This window comes from Leuciscus leuciscus (genome assembly GCF_965113295.1).
Source record: "Leuciscus leuciscus genome assembly, chromosome: 2".
Classification (NCBI taxonomy): domain Eukaryota; kingdom Metazoa; phylum Chordata; class Actinopteri; order Cypriniformes; family Leuciscidae; genus Leuciscus; species Leuciscus leuciscus.
Window position 1 is genome coordinate 7,986,910 of NC_138726.1, and position 19,441 is coordinate 8,006,350.

Consider the following 19,441-nt stretch of genomic DNA (forward strand, 5'->3'; position numbering starts at 1 on the left):
TACTGAAGTCAAGCCCAACTCCATACTGAAGTCAAGCCCAACTCCATACTGAAGTCAAGCCCAACTCCATACTGAAGTCAAGCCCAACTCCATACTGAAGTCAAGCCCAACTCCATACTGAAGTCAAGCCCAACTCCATACTGAAGTCAAGCCCAACTCCATACTGAAGTCAAGCCCAACTCCATACTGAAGTCAAGCCCAACTCCATACTGAAGTCAAGCCCAACTCCATACTGAAGTCAAGCCCAACTCCATACTGAAGTCAAGCCCAACTCCATACTGAAGTCAAGCCCAACTCCATACTGAAGTCAAGCCCAACTCCATACTGAAGTCAAGCCCAACTCCATACTGAAGTCAAGCCCAACTCCATACTGAAGTCAAGCCCAACTCCATACTGAAGTCAAGCCCAACTCCATACTGAAGTCAAGCCCAACAAGTGTTCACATTATGAAAGAGTCATTGTTTCTGCATCTCTGAGAGAGAGAGAGAGAGATATGGAAACAACCACAAGAAAATGCACAGTCATTGTTTCTGCATCTCTGAGAGAGAGAGAGAGAGAGATATGGAAACAACCACAAGAAAATGCACACTGGAGAGAAACCGAACACCACCCTGTCCAAAACAAACAATTACCGGTAAGTCAATACACACAAAAAAAGAGAGTTTTAAAAGGGGGGGGGGGAGGGCACAGAGTAAGCAAGTGTGGGACACAATTTTACCATCTGATACAATGCATTAAATGCTTGCAGTAGCCTAGTGAAAGAGAAGAAAATTGTGTCCATGTCAAAACCGTGATAACAGAAGCCATGTCCTAGCCGTGATGGTTGGGAACCGGTGTAGCTGGTTCAGGCTGGTCCAGGAAAGGCTTGAGGTGGTCCAGTCTGGGGCTCATTCAAAACACCTTAGCTTCAATAATGGCCTGGATGGCTTTCATCCAGAAGTGAAGCAGCTTAAGCTTTGTGCCGGTGTCAGAGAGAAGATCATCCCTCAAGAGTCAACTAAGTACACACAAACGACACTAATTTAGAATGCATGCGCCCACAAAACAAATTGTCATTGGAATCTTTCACTTGCATAATCTGCAGGGTCCCAGTGTAGACAACTGTGACTGAGGTCACTTTATACAACATTTAAGTAAACACAATGGAGTAACTTAAACTTCACAATTTCTACTTACGGTTTTTGCTCCACCAATGAAATTAAGTTCCAAACCAAGCCAAAGCAGGCTCAACCTGGGGCGCTGTGTCTCCAAGCAGCACATCTTGGCATTTTGCTCCTGCATGAATGAGCAGAACTGGTCATTTAATGACTCCAAAGAGAAGGCACAATTCAGAATGGCAAACTACAAGCTATATAATATCATTGCCAAAAATAACAGGTGGTAAAGAAATTAACATGATCACAATTAACTTTTCCAGAAGCCGAGGTAAACAGTAGGTGCACAGTGTCATACACACAAACGGTTTGACACAAAAATAATTCAATAAACTTTAAGATGCAACAAAACCCTATGCATGTTTAAAATAACTTTAAATGAAAGCAGTCAACTCTGGGAATGCCAGCTTGTTTTTCACTGTAAAAACTAAGTTGCATGACAAAGTCCCATTACTAGAGTTTTTCAATATATAGCATAAATAAACTTGCCTATTTACCAACAGGTTTAACATAGGATTTGTATGGTCTCTTACCTTTAAAGTTAGTCACTTTACAGTGCATTTCCATGGCAAATATAGCATTTCAAATTCAGCCAGTCACTGTGACTCAACTGTATTTAACAGTGGCATTTTGGAGGGCTATGGAGTCAAACTAACTTAAAACTTTGATCAGTGCACTTAAAGATCTCTTAAGAGACTAATGTCTACTAAACTTAACCAAAATTGTTTCCCATAAGGTAATTTGCAGAGTTCTCTCACCTGGTATTAGCACAACTTCACCATAGATGCTGTAGGTCCAATTTGCACAAATGTGAACATGCATAGATTCAGTGTTGGCCTAAATATATGGCCTTACATGGACTTTCTTAATGAGACATTTCACAGATGAGACCAATTACATTTCATCTGTTTTCCCTTAACAGATATCAGTAGAGTACACATGGCACTCATCACTAGCTGATTAGATATGCAAATGAGCAAGGTTGCACTCCAGCACTCTGCAAAAGTCATTAGCAAATTCATATAATGAAGATATTGAGTTGTGGTTTCAGAAAAAAAAAAAAAAAATCCTTTTATATACCTGCTTGCTACAAGTAAAAAACAATAGCAGCGGTTATATTTATTTTGAGATGGCAAACCTGAAACCTTTAAATAGTAAAACATAGGCCTACCACCACAAAATTAAAACACACAAGGGTGTATAGCTGATAATTACCCTTCAGATTAATTGTACTTCATTACTTACCAATTTATTTTGGGGTGTTTTTAAATTACGGTACTTGAATATGCTAATTGTGACTTAATTACATTTACAAGTCAAAAATCTAAATCTTTTTACTCCTACTCCTAACTAAAGTACAACAATGGGCTATGTATTTCACAGATCTTGACTTTTTGCAATCTTTCTTAAAGGGATAGTTCACCTAAACATGAAAATCATGAATTTTGGTAACCACACAGTTGACGGCACCCATTGACTTCCATAGTAGGAAAAAAATACTATGGAAGTCAATGGGGACCAGCAACTGTTTGGTTACCAACATTCTTTAAAATATCATCTTTTGTGTTCGACAGAAGAAAGAAACCCATACAGGTTTGGAACAACATCAGGGTGAGTAAATTATGATAATCTTTTTATTTTTTGGGGAACTATCCCTTTAAATAGCCTATTAAAACCATGTAATTCACCCATTCAAAGTCCATGATGATTATTCATTCTTGTGAAGATATGTATCAACAAAGAGATATAAGGGACTTTGGGATCAGTAACCACACCACAGACGAATATGTTTCAATCAGTCTGTGATTTTAACACCTGTTGTGTCATAAAAGGTTTCAGTCTTATTCATTATTTATTTTTTGGGGGGGAAAAAACAGGCAGCTTTACAGAGTTTGTGTATTAAAGTTACTTTATTATTTATCCTCTTTCAAAGTGTAGCCCATGTACAAAACTTTTCTTTTACATAACATGTTTGTTTTTAGACAGCCTACTTTTTTATGTAATGCTCAATTTCTTTGTGTTTTTTTTACACTTCTAAATAGAAAATTGATGATAAACACAACCCAGTCACACAATGTACACACAACCAAAAAGGTGTTTAGAACTTTTCAGCATTAAGGACTTTTGGGGTTGTGTAACGTGACGCCATTGTGCGTAAAACATGCGTGTTACGTTTCACGGTCTCGCGATGCTCTGCTCGTGATTCTGATTGGCTGCTATTGTATTCGTCACTGGCCGTGTGCTGAGTTAACTGAGCGCTGATTGGCTGGTTTGGTTGAAGCGAATGGATTCAGTCACTCATTTCTCGTGACTGGTGGTGTAATGGTGTGCCGGTTGGGCTACAACTAGGACAGGTTGCGTGTAATAATACAATTAAAATTAAATAAAAACAGCTTCAAGCAAAAAGATTACAGGTACGTTAAAACCTGCGCACTGGTTTCCACTGAAATCCAGCAGAGAAGCGACAGAGACAGAGTAAAGATGGGGGAAGAAACTGAGAGCTCAGTGAATAGAGAGAATCAGATCATAAAGGATGAAAATACAGGCACATCGGAGGAGAGCTGTGTGAAATACTACACAGTCGAAGAGGTTCAAGCCCATAACATGATCAAAGACACATGGCTCATCATCCACGATAAAGTTTACGATATCACAAGTTTCATGGAGGAGGTAAGACGGTTGGAGTTTCATCATGTCCTCCACACCTCAGCTCACACTGTGCAACCACACAACACTAAACCCTGCATGATTTTTACTTGACTTTTCTATCACATATGTATGTTTTACACGAGCTACTCTTACTAATTTACGCTGGAATGTCTCTAGACTCGAAACATAAGCTGCTGTCAAGTGTCAAGATAAGCAAAGTTTGTGTGGCCCGATCAGTGTGTTAGCATACTAGATTCAGTGCAGTAAACAACACTCTGAAGGATTAAACTAGCTAACACTGTTTATAATTTATTTTAATTTCAATTTCAAATTTTTTTTTTAAGAGCAAAATTCAATGAAGGCTTTGCATGATTGGGTATTAGCCACATAGCTACCCGGCAAGCCCAGTCACGTTGAACTTTCACAGACAAATGAACGATTCCAGTAATGTGTGGTTAATCTCTGACACATTTATTTTCCTTCAAATCCTGTGTCACGTTTTGGAGTTTTATACAACCTAACGTTACATTTCTTTTCATTTTAGTATGACACAACTACTGTGTTGCTTACAAAAGTGTGTGAAAACGAGCAAGTCGGTAATCAAATCTTGTGAATTAGTGCTGTAACTAACGGTTATGTTGGTAATCACTCGATTATCTTGATGATTAATCGAGTAATCGGATTTTTTTGTTTTTTGTTTTTGTGGAAATACAAATAGACCCAAGCAAAGACCTAAGCCTACACATAAATTACCAATTGGGTTAAAACATTATCGAAAGCAAGTAATCATGGTTTTATAGAGAAAAACAATATAAACAATCATCTTATGCACATATGCCTGCATAGGGCCTTAAATGGCCTGGTGGTCTTACACTTGATCAAATCCTTGTTTAATATTGTCCGAACAGCATTTCATTCAAATAGTCACTTCTCTATGATAGAAATGCTACAGCCACTGTCTTTTCTTGAACATGAAAAGTAATATTTGAAAGAAAGAAGAAATCATATTGCATTTACTGCACTCGTTATTTATATCTAATCAGTTTACAGCCGATTAGATAAAAAATCAGAAAGGTGTGTTCACACAATTTTTAGAGTCAGCATAAAAGCAGTCCATACGGTTGCTCCATTTGTTCAATAATACAAAAAATTAAATAAAAAGTGATGTCATACTACATTCATTTGTTATATAATGCATAGATTATAAAATACATTCTAATTACAATAAAACCTTATAATGTTGTAATATGAAAAACCAGTCAGTATGTAAGTTCATTGACTACGTTTACGTCTCAGGGCGGGACAACCTGTCGCTCACGTGAGATCGACCAATAGCAAACCACAACCATCCAATCAATTCCCTATGGACAAAATCAAGTCCCATCCTACATTTTGTTTTCTTGCTTGAGAAACCGTTTCACTCAGATAGGTCTCAATGGGGAAGAGAAGACTATCGCAACTTCAGTTGTTTCATGCCAACTTTAATGTAAAACATGTAATTCAATACGTTTTTTTTTTGTTAATAAGATGGAAGTGAGCTAATTAACAGGGCTCAACGCTAAAGATTTTTCCCACTGGCCCCGCCATAAAAATGAATAAAATTAGAAGTTTTGTTGTTTTGACTCATGTAACATAGTATTCTAATAAATAAGCCACCAAATTTTTTGATACTTGTGAAATTTCACTATTTTTGATTGATTCCAATTTCGATACCACAGCAAAAACTACTAGCTTAAGTAATATAAACAAATTACAAGCAACAGCTCAAATAGATACAACAGAACAAAGATACAAATGAAATAAAGTATTTTTTTTCAGGGAAATCTAACAGTATTTAGTATTTCAGTATTCAACTTAAATGTAGATTAATCCATGTTAAAGCTGTAAAAAATGTTAAGTCAAGCTCAGTGAGTGATTTTTCTCTTTGTCTTTTGTGATTGATTAACTTTGTCACTTTAAGACAGAAAGCACGGATCCAAAATACTGTTACACACGCGTTTTTTCCTCATACGTTTACGTACAGTTAAGACATAAACCTAAAGTTTTTATGTGAATACTTGCCTTTGGACATAGCTTTTTGTGTATTTATTTCGTTTCAAGCGCAAGAAGACGCCAAAGAGAAAGTTTATCATTTAGATGTATTTTTAAGTCTTGTCAATTAAAATTTTGTTATTGAATTGAGTTCTCTTTCATGTTGCCTTGCACTTGAATCTGAATGGTTAAAAATCAACAAGACAAGACTTAAAAATACATGACAATGATAAACTATCATGATTACGCGGCACTGTCCCGATTCCGTCAGCTGTCCCGAGCATCATTCATGCGGGCCATCGGGCAGTCCTTATTATCAAGCCCTGTTTATTAATAATTCCTGATTCAGTTAGTGAATATGAATTTTTTAGTAACTGCTGCAATCGAATCTGAAGTGTTTGATTCACTAAAGTAAACTGGTTCATAGTCATTTGTTCGGGAATTGGTGTACTTGCCCTTTGTTGTTTGTGATCCACCTAAAAAGTATTTAGTTCGGTGTTGTGGCAGAACCGTTAACAGGACCGAACTTTAGAAAAAAAACAGGAACTGAAATATTTTACTGAAGGCAGCATAAAACAGAAGTTGTGATGTAAATATCTGAGTGAAACGGTTTCTCAAACATGAAAAAATGTAGGGCGGGACTTGATTTTGTCCATGGGGAATTAATTTGGATGGTTGTGGTTTGCTATTGGTCAAACTCATGTGAGTGACAGGTTGCCACGCAGTCATGTCAGTAAACACGTCATCAGAGAAGAGAAGAGATGTTTCTGCAAGAGGGAGGGGAAGTTACTCTGATTAAAGATTACGAAGCAAAACTTTAAAAAAAGTGTGTGTGGATGAATGATTTATAATAAATACGGCAATATTCCATTGAAAAACAATAATTGTCTTTTTTGATTTCATAGTGACTAAATTTAGTTGGTTCCTGGTTTTTAACCTTGCAGTTAAATGTAGTTATTATTATTATTTACAAAAGGCTTGCAAAGAAATTTGACGTCAGTTGCTTGGATGGTACGCTTTCTCACCATTGTGTAACATCAAAATCAGAAATTGTAAAATGAGATCAGAGGTTACATTTTGTGCGACAGATGTTGTCTGGATTTATGGGATGTGCAGAATAGTTGATCAATGAAGAGTGCCTGTGTTCAGAGGATATCAACTTTTCTTTCTCCTTTTCTTTCATAGCATCCAGGAGGTGAAGAGGTCCTGCTGGAGCAAGCAGGTTCAGATGCGACCGAGAGCTTCGAGGATGTGGGTCATTCCACAGATGCCAGAGAGATGCTCCAGCAGTATTACATCGGGGAACTCCATATGGTAGTGCTTGTTTTTTTTATAATGCATTTCTATGGACAAAACACATCTGCAAATATGAGTAGAGTGATACAATTAATCATTTAAAAGATTGCAACTTTAATAATGCTTACTTTCCTGTTTTAGGATGATCGAAAGAAAGAATCAAAAAAGGTAAAAACAATTCCAAGAACTCTTTGTGAACCATTGTGAACCGATGCAAAAACATATCGACTGTCATGTATAAGTTGCGTTTTGTTAATGTTTCCTCGCTTTATCCCGTTTCTGTTCTAGGAGGTCTACATCACAACTTCCAAGGAGTCCAGGTAAGAAGTCCGATTCAGTTCTGCATGAACTACAGTGCTCATGTTTGGGTTTTTTATTCTTTAACCGATTGTTTGTCTTTTGCTCAGATCATTGACCACCTGGTTAATTCCTGCCATAGCGGCTGTGCTCGTGGGCATCATGTACCGTTACTACATGCTGGAACACAAATCGTCCTGAACTTTTGTCACCGCCGTACTTCTCTTGTCTGGAGGCCTTGACTTGTTTGAGAGAGTGAATCTATAAGATCGCTCTCTAAACTCCTGCTCATCCTTTCTTCTTTAGTTTCTACTCATCTGACTGGAAATGGTCTATAGCCCATTGGCTCATTTTGACTGGGTTTTTCTACCAGCCTTCACTTCACAATCCACAATTCTGTCTATTCTGTCTTTTTAAATGTACTTGGAAATGACTTCAACTCCTTTAAATTAATCTAGAGTGTAGTTGGAAAGGTCAGGTATGGTCCAGCTTTTGCTGATGGATCCTATTTTGTGGAGCATTTTGACAAATCGCATGTCCACAGCCTTCACATAGCTGCTAGTTGTCATGTTTGTCAGTGAATTGCCTTAGGTTTATTACCTGAGGATTTTGACCAAATGATTCAAGTGGAGTTGAAAGTTGCATCTCCAAGAGAAGAGCATGGAGTCATGGTACTAAAAAGAAATGTATATTTTAAATACAACATGGTTTAAAGGGATAGTTCACTTTGAAATTAAATTTTGGTATGTTTTAGCTTACCTCAAGGGCATCCAAGATGTAGGTGTCTTTTTTTCCGCAGTAGTTTCAATTTTGATATTTTTAGGTCAAACCGTTCTTGTCTGTCAGTCATATAATGCAGGACTGTGGTCACTGTCTCAAAGAGCATGCACAGAGTCCAAATTAAAACAATTCCCCATCGTCCAAATTAAACAATTCCCCATCGTAAGTACACATTGATGGCCTAAGACACGAAACGAGCGGTTTGTGTGAGAAAACGAACAGTATTTATATAGTTTTTACCTGTTGTACACAGTCATGTCCGAGTGATCTGACGTGTACGCAGACTGGTGCATAGATATATACACACTAGACGTTGCATTGGCTACGGTTTCGTTCCAATGAACTGCAGTAGCCAATGCGATTTCTATTGTATATATCTATACCCGCCCGCGCTCTCAGATCACTTGGACTGTGTACAAGAGGTAAAAACAATATAAATACTGTTCGTTTTCTCACACAAACCGCTCGTTTCGTGTCTTGGGCCATCAATGTGTACTTACGATGGGGAATTGTTTAATTTGGACGATGGGGAATTGTTTTAATTTGGACTCTGTGCATGCTCTTTGAGACAGTGACCACAGACCTGCATTATATGACTGACAGACAAGAACGGTTTGACCTAAAAATATCAAAATTGAAACTACTGCGGAAAAAAAGACACCTACATCTTGGATGCCCTTGAGGTAAGCTAAAACATACCAAAATTTAATTTCAAAGTGAACTATCCCTTTAAAGGGATGGTTCAGGAAAAAATTATCATTTACTCACCCTCATGTTGATCCAAACTGGTATGATTTTATTTCTTCTGCGAAAAACACAAAAGAAGATATTTTTGAAGAATGTTTGTATTTTATGGGGAAAAAAAAACATTTCTTCAAAAATATATTCTGGTATGTACAGGTGTGGCACGATATGAGGGTGAATTTTCATTTTTGGGTGAACTATCCCTTTAAGGAAAACTAGAAAATATTGTCATTGTTTCATACTGTCATAACACTTTTGCATGAATGTTGTCATTCAACATCAGACAATGTGCAAATGCTGAAATGTAAGAAATGTAGCATAGAGTTACAGTCATACAGTGCTTTACCGTTATGTATGCTTTTTTTCTTACAATGAAGATTTCTAGTGTGGTACCTGTATCTGCAAACTTGAAATTGACTCCATTACTCAGTCCATTTGTAATTATGCATTTGAGAAATGTTTTCGTTTTCTTTTCTTTTTTTTTTACCTTTTGTTTCAATGTTGGTAAGAGAATTTTTTTCAGAAGTGTTTGAGCTGTTTATGAGTACCTGTTCATATAGTCATTCTTATATGCTTCTCTAATGAATTGCTCTTAGCATTGCTTGCATGTTTTTTCTAGCTCGACTGGCTTTAGCTGAAAGGGCAGGTCATGAAAAATCATTATATGCAAGTGTTTGCTGTTCAACTGCCTTTACTGTTCCACTTCAAAACTATTAAGTAAACCAAAATGTCTACTTTTGTTTGCTTCTGTTGTGTACTTATGTTATTAAATCTTCCATTGTATGTTCTTCTCAAACAATATTGCATTTAATTAAGTAGCTTTTAATGAAACATAAGTGAGTCATTCATATATAGAGAATTTATTTATTTCTAGGCCAAATTCCCATGTTTTCTTCAGTGTCATATTTGCTTTTTTTTTTCTTTTTTTTATCATTCCTGCCCCAATATCTGTGTAAATTCCTTCTTTTCCTGCCAGGCTGTGTCAATGTATTCAGCTTTGTCTAACAATTGATGTTCAGATTTTCATGTTTGTGTGCATTTTATATGCATAGATGACATTGTCAAGTTTTCATTGGATCACATATTAATGTCATAATTTAATTCTAGCAATGGAACATATAAAAAACATAGTCCTGAATTGAGTACAAATGTTTCAATAAATGGTTAAAAATGCAAGTATGTCTGTTTACTATGTAATTATTGTCTATATATTGTATTTTAGACTAAATTAGGAACATGCATTTAACTTTAAAATGGGCAGATACAAGGGTATCATCCACATACAAAGTTGGTTGATAACAACGGCGATAATAATATCCTGGTTAACAATGACTTGTTTACTTAGGATATATGATGTATTTTATATTATTTAAGCACCTAAAACCTTATCAGTTTGACAGAACCTCAGGTCATTTTCACACAAAACTCATTCATTTAAAAAATATTACAAATTTGAGTGTTCATTGGAGTGGTCCAAGACCACACAAGATCTGTGGTTGCAAGGAGCTTAAAAAATACTTAGTAAGTAGCCTACATCTGGTTCATTTGTCTGTACTTACAGTCACATGAACACGGTAGCACCATCTGCTAATACTACTAATAATAACAATAACAACAATACATTAAATATGCTGGAAATTGTTATTCTAAAGAAGAAATCGCTTGGTAAAAAAAGTGCTGGGAAGTCATTCATTAGGAAGTCGGTTCATTAGGGAGTCGGTTCTTTCGGACGGATTGTTTCAAATAATCGGTTAAAATTCACCAATTCGCTGGCATTCACTCAATTTTTTTTCGAGGCGCTCAATTTTATTGTGTAGTTTGTTTAAAACATGCTGTTATCGCCACGTTTTCAATAAGCTTTATAAACAGCAAACTGAATGAGGTGCGACATTTCGCTGGTTAATGAAACGAACTGAAAAGCACGAGGTGGTGATGAAACGCGATAAATCTCACAAAAAGGGCCAATGAATGAACGAAAAAGACTTTTCCCTGCTTACGTTACTCACAAACTGTAGTTCCTTCGTTTACTAAAGCTTTGCGATCAAGTTGACTGAGTCATTTAATAGGACACCGGTTCAGGAATCGATTCACGAAACCCACAGGCGTGAGGCGTCACTTCCCTGTGAATGCTGGGATAGTAATGGCGGCCTACTGTACACATTGTTGACGTTAACCGCTATGCTATTTCACTTAATGATTTTTTGATTTTATCATTCAGTACATAACTTTAATTATACAGTGTAGAGCAGTTTTGAGGAACCTATCGTTTCAAAGGTAAACCCTTTTTTTTTTCTTATAAATGAGTAACGTTACGTTAGTGCCACAGTGCTGCTTTTGCATTAACACATTTGAGAGATTTAATCAGCTTCATTTTAATAAACGTACATATCGATAATACAGCGGCAGCGCTGGTTTTATGATCAAAATGCTATATGATCAGTTCAGTTATTAATGTTTTCGAACCTTTCAGCAAACTTACCTTGGCAACCAAAATACTATTGTTACTACAATTATTAATTGGTGATATTTTGAGGCGCACATCAAACATTAAACATTAAATTGAATCCTTAATTATGTTGCGATCTCCTTTAAGATTATAATTAGTCAAAAACATCTTCCTATCGTTTATTATTGTTGTAACAGTGGTGGCCATGGCTAACGTTAATGCTAAGTACTAACGTTAACGTTACGTTTTTATTTTAACAATAATAGCTGTAGTAACTGGTATTGTGGTAGAAACAGTGCTAGAAATTACTTTTTTTTAGTGGCAAGTGGCAAAACCTACCCGTTGTATTGTTTAGGGGCATTTTAGATATATTTATGTAACAAGAAAAAAAAAAAAAAAAATTGTATGTAGAAAGGTAACAGTTAAACATGTCCATTTTCCAGTTTTTACTTATTATTAGTTCCATGTACTCCTATTAATCACATATTGTATCAGCGTGTGTTTATTTGACTTCTAACACAAAGTCTGTATTTTTGGCCCTCGTGAGTAACCTTTGGCAATGGCTTTTTAGATACACCAGAAATCCATCAGCTGAGTGCTGTGATCGACACCTCAGCAGAGATGGAAGAGATGGAAGATGATTCCTCCCTGCATCGACTAGAAGGCAGTGACCCCAGTGTGCAGGTCGGGGGGCTGATAGTGAAGAAGAAGATCGCTTCAACAGAACAACATGTGTTCAGAGCACCCGCTCCACGCACCTCGCTCCTGGGCCTGGATCTGCTGGCCGCCCAGAAACGCAAGGAACGTGAGGGGAAGGAAGGGCTGGATGATCAACCCAAGAAATCCAAGGTGGTGTCCTACAGGGACTGGGAGGAGGGAAAAAGTGATTCAGGGTCTGATGATGAAACTGAAGAGGATGGCGAGAGCAGGAATGGGAAAAAAGAAAGGTGGGTTGTTCTTCATGAAAATTAGGTAACACTTTATTTTACAGTGTCCTTGTTACATCTGTACTTACTTACTATAGTAACAATAGTAGCCTAAATTATGCATAAAATGCAAATAACCCTAAAGCAAACTCTAATGCTAACATTATAGTAAGTTCATGTAGTACCGAACTTCATGTAGTGATCAATGTAATACTTAACAAAGACACCTTAAAATAAAGTGTAACCAAAAATTATTTGTGCCACGTAGACAGAGTCTGTAATCACGAAACATCTTAAGGCTAAAAGTAGCTCCTAACTTGCCGGTTTAGGAGAAACTCTTAAAAATTAGGGATGCACCGATATTAAAATTTTGTCTGATACCGATAATTCTTTGAAAGCCGATAACCAATATATTGTAATTTTTATATATTTTTTGAGAGCCTGATTACAAAAAAAAAAGTCTCACCATTAAAAGACATGTCCCATGCACACAATTATAATGGGTCTCATTCATGAAACACGAGGAGAATGAATTTTTGTGTAAATCGTGTGTAAAGTGGTTCTGGCGTACATTTTCGGATTCATTCTGATAATGAAACTTCAATTTCTGCATCTGCGAAATTTCTCTTTTTCATTCGCTTTTGAGAAGACATGTTGAAATCCTTCGTTTGGTGTCATAATATGATGCCCATATATAGTTGTCAGTCGGATTTAATGGGTGGGATTTATGGTAATTGAGAATGAGCGTGCACGCGAGTCCCATTTACGACTGATTGGAATTCATTAACACACACACACATTTCACTATCACGTGACGTTTACGAAGTATTTGTGAATCAGGAGAAGAGTTTTCGGGAAGGTCTCTAAGCGCAAATCACTCACATATTTACTCGTATATTTACGAATGTTTCATAAATGAGACCCAGTGCTTTTATTATAATTTTATGTAGCCCATGTGACAGACATGTTGCACTTTACCGTATTTTCCTTTTTGAAGTGATTTCAATCATATTTCAAGTGATTCAAAACCATCATGGTGAACAGTGCACATCTGAAGTGTCTCAGCCGAACGAAATAATCCATTATTTATTGGCTTTAATATATATCGGCCACATTTTCTTATCAGGCCGATAAAGATATGGTGGCCGATATATCATGCATCCCTATGAAAAATAATGGGCGTGTCATTCCTAATTTTAGAACTCCTAAATTTTTGCTCTAAGAGTATTTCACAAAGCATTTTAGTGCTAAAACCAGCCCCTTACAATCCTTTACAAATTATATATTTTTTTTTTAAATGCAGATACGCTTATGTACAGCCGGCTGAGCTGTAGTCTGTAGTCTGGGTTTTTATAAAAGGTGTTTATTGAGTTTGAACTGGTTTTGAGCAGCTTTTTATTTTTGTAACACAGACATAATCATACTGTGTGGCTGAAAAGACTTTGTGAAGCTGTTTTATAATCGTTGTCATTTAGGAATAAGATCATATGGGTGTTTGAATCAAGATTGTGACCTTTTAATGATTATTTGTGCAGCTCTACTTTTGGATATTATATTATTATTTCTGTAATCTTTTTTTTTTTATTATCTAGAACATTCCTAATACCTTCCATCTTAAATATCAAGTCCACAAGCAAATTAATAAATGCTATGCATCATGAGTTTACTGGGGTTTTTTTTGTGCCTCTACAGGAAGTACCGTGTCACTGGCTCAGAAACTCCGTCAAACCCAGGAGGGGTTAGTGAAGAGTTTAAGCTGAAAAATCAACAGAGAGAAAAAGACAGACGTGAACATGGGGTTTATGCATCCTCCAAAGAAGACAAGAGCAAAGACCGATCCAGAGACAAGGACAGAGACAACGACCGCTACCGTGACAGAGACAGAAGAAAAGACAGAGGTAAGTCAGGGGGTCTCTCTCCGCCTGTGAGATCTCAGCACAGAACTTCAGGCTCTGATCATGGTTTTATGGGCTGTGTGCAGAAGAGCGGGATGGCTGCCGCAACCGTGGATCCAGCAGCAGTCGCTCTGAGCGCGGTGAAGGCAGCGTGAGGAGTGAACGCTCTCAGAGGGACGGAACGTCCGAACGAATGAGTCGTGGTACTCGACGTGACGAGCCAGATTCACCCCGTAACAGAACCAAAGGTCAGTGTTATTGTTTTAACAATACTGAATGTCAGTTGTCATTTCCTGTGTTATTTGTTCCGGAGATTGACCCAAGTAGAACCTTTCTTTCTATGTATTATGTATGCATTCCTAACCTTAAAGGGAAAGTTCACGAAAAAAATGAAAATTCTGTCATTAATTACTCACCCTCATGTTGTTCCATACATGCAAGACACACAAATGAAGATCTTTTTGATGAAATCTGAGAGCTTTCAGTCCCTCCAATTGACAGCTACTCGACTGGCACTTTGACGCTTCAGAAAGTTCATAAAGAGAAAGTTCAGTTGTGGTAAACGGAAGCTCAAACATGTTCGCTTGAGGTGCGAGAACCAATGAGGTTCATTCTCGTGTTACGCATCACATTTGAGCTTCTGCAAGAACCAATGAGGTTTGTTCTTGTGCGTCAAGCAGGTTCGGTTGCGCTTCTGTTTATTTCAGCTGATCAATGGTTAAATGTGAATAAAAGCCTAAATTCAATCTGTTCATCATATAAAGAGATCGAGTCTCTTCAGAAAATTTGGGCTAAACCACTTAATTCATATGAATTAATTTTACGATCTCTTTATGAACATTTTGAAGCGTCAAAGTGGTAGTTGCGTAGCTGTCAATGGAGGGACAGAAAGCTCTCAGATTTCATCAAAAAGATCTTCATTTGTGTTCCAAAGATGAACGAAAGTCTTACGGGTTTTGAATGACATGAGGGTGAGTAATTAATGACACTCACCTTTGAACTATAACCTACTACTAGGAAACCTAAGAAGGAAATGATAGGTTGAGAAGAATGTTGTTCTATTCCTCAAACCCGACCCTGGTTTTACCCTAACTAGTGCGTAATAGTGTTGTCAAAAGACCCGGTACTTCGGTACCAAGTCGGTACTAATTTTTTTTAAACGTCACGGTACCAGGTTTTCTCAAACCCGGTACTTGATGCGCGTGCATGCCCGAAGCGCGTGCAGTTGCGTCCTCTTCAAAGCGCTGATGGCGATCGGCGGTGCTGCTGCTGATGTGGTGCTGATGTTTTTGCGCGTGCAGATACGTTATTTCAAATGGCGCGCGGCAAGTGCGCTCATAATAGAAGCGGCGCGCTCGCTTTTCCATGTGCGTTCATGGATGCATAGCAACGACAGACGCCACGGGAGTACAAACGCTTGTGCGAACTGCGCTCTCCATGACGACGAGGAAGTGTGACATAGGCCTATTAATTGATTTCTAGCCCTTGCATTAGCTTTACTACTAGATATATTTATGGAGATGAGAAATAAAAAGCCGTCATTAATATCAGTCCGTCAGAAAAGCAGTTCTAGTCTTATTCTTGGCTGGATTACTCTTAGCAGGTTTAAAAAGCCCTTTTAAAGTTAAATATGAATACAGTTTTGGATTAAATAAAAGTATAGTCAGTCAAATAAAACATATTTTATCTCCTGTATAGTTTGGTAATGCTACAATAAGATACCATTCATTAACATAATTTAATGCGTTATCTAACATAACACATTGAGTGAACAATATATTTTTACAACATGAATTAATGTTTGTGAATGTTATTTAATACAAAACACTTGATTGGTCATGTTTGTTCACTTCATTCATTGTGCATTAAATAATGTTAACAGAAATAATGTTAACTTTTGATTTTAAAAATGTATTTTTAAATTAACCCCTAAAGGAGAATAATTGCGACAGTATATAACTATTGTTTTTTTTGTTAGGTCATTTTATCTAATGTTATCTAACAAATGGAATCTTATTGTAAAGTGTTTTTAATACTACAGTTTCCATCTTTGTGATATACACTTTAATATAATTATGTCAATTTAATCTAAATTAAGCTTTGGTACCGAAATTGGTACCGAGAACCGTGGATTTTCACTGGTATCGGTACCGAATACTGAAATTTTGGTACCGTGACAACACTAGTGCGTAACATGATCCGCTATCTTCAGTGTTTCGGAGCGGCTCAGTTCGCAGTAAATGCTGCTCCACATGAAACATAAAACAGTTTTTTATGTAATATTTTTTTGTTTTATTTAATTTAATAATAATAGTAATAATTATTATTAATTATTATTATTCTCATTTTAAAGCAGTATTGATTTATAACCACACATTTTTGGCCAAATTGCAAAATACAAACAAGCACAGCAAACCTGTTTTTTATATTTTTTATTACATTTTAAATCGCTATCACATTTTTATCAGAAAAATTTACCGCATTTCACCCAAAATCGTGCAGGCCTAACCTTAGCTATAAACATAAACCTAAAAAATTTGATTGGTTGATAGCAATGCTGTTTCAGGACCAACAAGTGTTAAGTGTGTTTCATATGTCCACGCAGGGTTGGTCACTCCGTCACGCTCCAGCTGGGATGAAGATGACAGTGGATATTCCAGCTCACGTCACTCACACTGGGAGAGCCCGTCTCCTGCCCCCTCGCACCGGGAGACTGACCGCTCCGAGCGCAGCCATCGCTCAGTCCGGGACAGTGAGAGGAGAGACAGGTGTGACTCACTTCCTCAAAGCCTCAGTGATCAATGTGTGGTTGAAGACTTTTTGTGGTGACATGGTTTGTGTTGGTCAGAAGGAATATTAATAGATGTTTCCTTGTCACTTTTGTTGTTCAGGTCAAGTAAACCTCAGTATCCGGCAGATACTCCTCTACCAACCCCATCATATAAGTACAATGAGTGGGCCAATGACAGGAAGCATCTTGGCTCCACTCCACGCCTGTCCAGAGGAAAAGGTAAAGACCGTCCTCACAAGTTCTTTATGTGGAGAATGTGGTAAAATGTTGACCGTTTAACAATTTTTTTTAACATTTTAAACTTGTTTAATGTATATTATATCAGATTTATTCTAGATTTATTTATTATTATTATTTTATCTTTTTACTGTTTTAAACTGTTGATTATTAATATTTTTCCTATTTTATATTATTATATATTTTATAATCTTTTTTTTTTCATTAGTTTTACCCAGAGTATTTCTAATATCTTCCATCTTAATATCAAGAACACATATTAAGCAAACTTTTGTGGACAGTATTTTTTTTTTTTTTATATATATATTTAGAAGAAATTGATACATTTATTCCACAAGGATGCATTCAATTGATCAAAAATTATAGTAGTTTACACATTTACATTCTATGTTACAAAAGATTTGCATTTGATATAAATGCTGTTCTTTTGAACTTTTTCATCAAAGAAAAAACACTTTTCACATACACGGCACATTTTCAACTAATATTGATAATAATAAATGTTTCTTGAGCATCAAATCAGCATATCAGAATGATTTCTGAAGGATAATGTGACACTGAAGACTGGAGTAATGATGCTGAAAATTCAGCTTTGATCACAGGAATAAGTTACATTTTAAAATATATTAAAACTGGAAACAGTTCATTTAAATGTAATAATTTTTCACAATATTTACAATACTGTTTCACGATTTTCACAATACTGTGTTTACTATCTTTTGATCAAATAAATGCAGCCTTGGTGAACACACTCTGCTTTCAAAAACTAAAAAATCGTACTGACCCCAAACCTTTGAACAGTAGTGTGTATATACAGCGTCTATAGTGCTGTATTTATATGGCTTCTTGTTTTGTAGGAGATAAAAGGGAGGATAGAGAGGACGGCATCCTGTTTAATGATGAAGATGAGAAGGAACAGTGGGAGGAAGATCAGAGGGTGAGTGCTCTTTAAAGTCAGCAGGAAATCAGAGTTCACCCCTTTTACATCCTTCAGATTCTTAATATATGTTCCTGGTCTTAATGTGCGTCACTTATTGACGCATGTTATTTCAATGTTATCAAAGTGTAATAACTAGATCCATCTTTGAATTGATTTTCCATTTCCACTGAAATGTGATGTGATGTCACTGATGTGTAGGCCAAATGGCTTATTGGAAAATAATAAGCAATAGCCAAATATCTATCAAGTCATTGTTTTAGCAAAGTCACCATCAAAACTCTGGCTCCATTCTGGTTTATAATGCCCACTATTCATAATTCAAACAACTACTTATTAAATATTCGGTTACATTTCATATTAAGGGACTGAATAATATTAATTAACATGCATTTACTATATGGTTAGGTGCTTTTAATTATATCCGCATACATGCAGCATAGTGAAATATACAATCTAGCACATCTCATCTGCTTGATTACTTGATAAATGTGACTATAAGGCATGAAAATATGAAGATATTCTAAACATTAACCTGGATATTTTCTGTAAAGCTGCTTTGAAGCATAAATTTGACTTGACTTGACCTAAAACAAAGTGTTATCAATATCCTGTTTCATTTGTTAATCCATCATATAGAAAGTAAATTGGGCTTCGGGTTTTATTTCATGTTCAAGTTGGTATTTTGTCAAGTACTAACTAACTGTCATGTCCAAACAGCAAGCTGATCGAGACTGGTACATGATGGATGAAGGTTATGATGAGTTTCACAACCCATTGACGTCCACTTCAGAAGAATATGTGAAGAAGAGGGAGCAGATCCTACAGAAGCAGACCCAGAAACGCATCTCAGCGCAGAAGCGGCAAATCAATGAGGTACCGCAACACATCCTCACCCGTCTGCACTGTTCAGGGTCAAACGTTTGGAAGAATTAAGATGTCTTTGAAAGAAGTCTCTCATGCTCACTGAAAATGCAGTAAAAACAGTACAATTTAAAATAATTGAATAAATAAATTGAATAAAATAACTTTTATTCATCAAGGATGCATTAAATTGATTCAAGGGACAGTTAAGACATTTATAATGTTACAATTTTGAACTTTATATTCAACAAAGAATCCTGAAAAAACATAAAATATTAAGCAGCAAAAACTGTTTTCAACATTGATCAAATTTAGAACCATTATTAATAATTGAGCACCAAAAATAATTAATAACTGAGCGGCAAATCCTCATATTAGAATGATTCCTTAAGGA

At 36.4% G+C, this 19,441-nt stretch overlaps 2 protein-coding genes and 1 long non-coding RNA gene across 3 annotated transcripts in view; 2 read left to right on the plus strand and 1 right to left on the minus strand.

Annotated features, from left to right (window-relative positions):
• Positions 1-513: 513 nt before the first annotated feature.
• LOC309482211 lies at positions 514-2,114 on the minus strand. The gene is made up of 3 exons (XR_014200259.1): positions 1,913-2,114; positions 1,177-1,275; positions 514-997 (listed from the first exon to the last, which is right to left on the minus strand). It is a non-coding gene; the product is annotated as an uncharacterized lncRNA (long non-coding RNA).
• A 1,315-nt stretch (positions 2,115-3,429) lies between these two features.
• cyb5b (cytochrome b5 type B) lies at positions 3,430-10,127 on the plus strand. The gene is made up of 5 exons (XM_082162651.1): positions 3,430-3,824; positions 7,020-7,148; positions 7,272-7,298; positions 7,419-7,450; positions 7,538-10,127. The coding sequence occupies exons 1-5, from the start codon at positions 3,636-3,638 to the stop codon at positions 7,626-7,628; spliced, it is 468 nt and encodes a 155-aa protein (XP_082018777.1). The 5' UTR covers positions 3,430-3,635; the 3' UTR covers positions 7,629-10,127.
• Positions 10,128-11,064: 937 nt separating this feature from the next.
• Positions 11,065-19,441, plus strand: part of dhx38 (DEAH (Asp-Glu-Ala-His) box polypeptide 38) — a 33,172-nt gene continuing 24,795 nt past the window's right edge. Inside the window, exons 1-8 of the mRNA XM_082162288.1 lie at positions 11,065-11,225; positions 11,969-12,344; positions 14,016-14,221; positions 14,305-14,466; positions 16,824-16,986; positions 17,110-17,228; positions 18,104-18,183; positions 18,904-19,059. Of these exons, the coding sequence (XP_082018414.1) occupies positions 12,019-12,344; positions 14,016-14,221; positions 14,305-14,466; positions 16,824-16,986; positions 17,110-17,228; positions 18,104-18,183; positions 18,904-19,059 (1,212 nt within the window). The 5' untranslated portion in view covers positions 11,065-11,225; positions 11,969-12,018. The remainder of the gene's footprint in view (positions 11,226-11,968; positions 12,345-14,015; positions 14,222-14,304; positions 14,467-16,823; positions 16,987-17,109; positions 17,229-18,103; positions 18,184-18,903; positions 19,060-19,441) is intronic.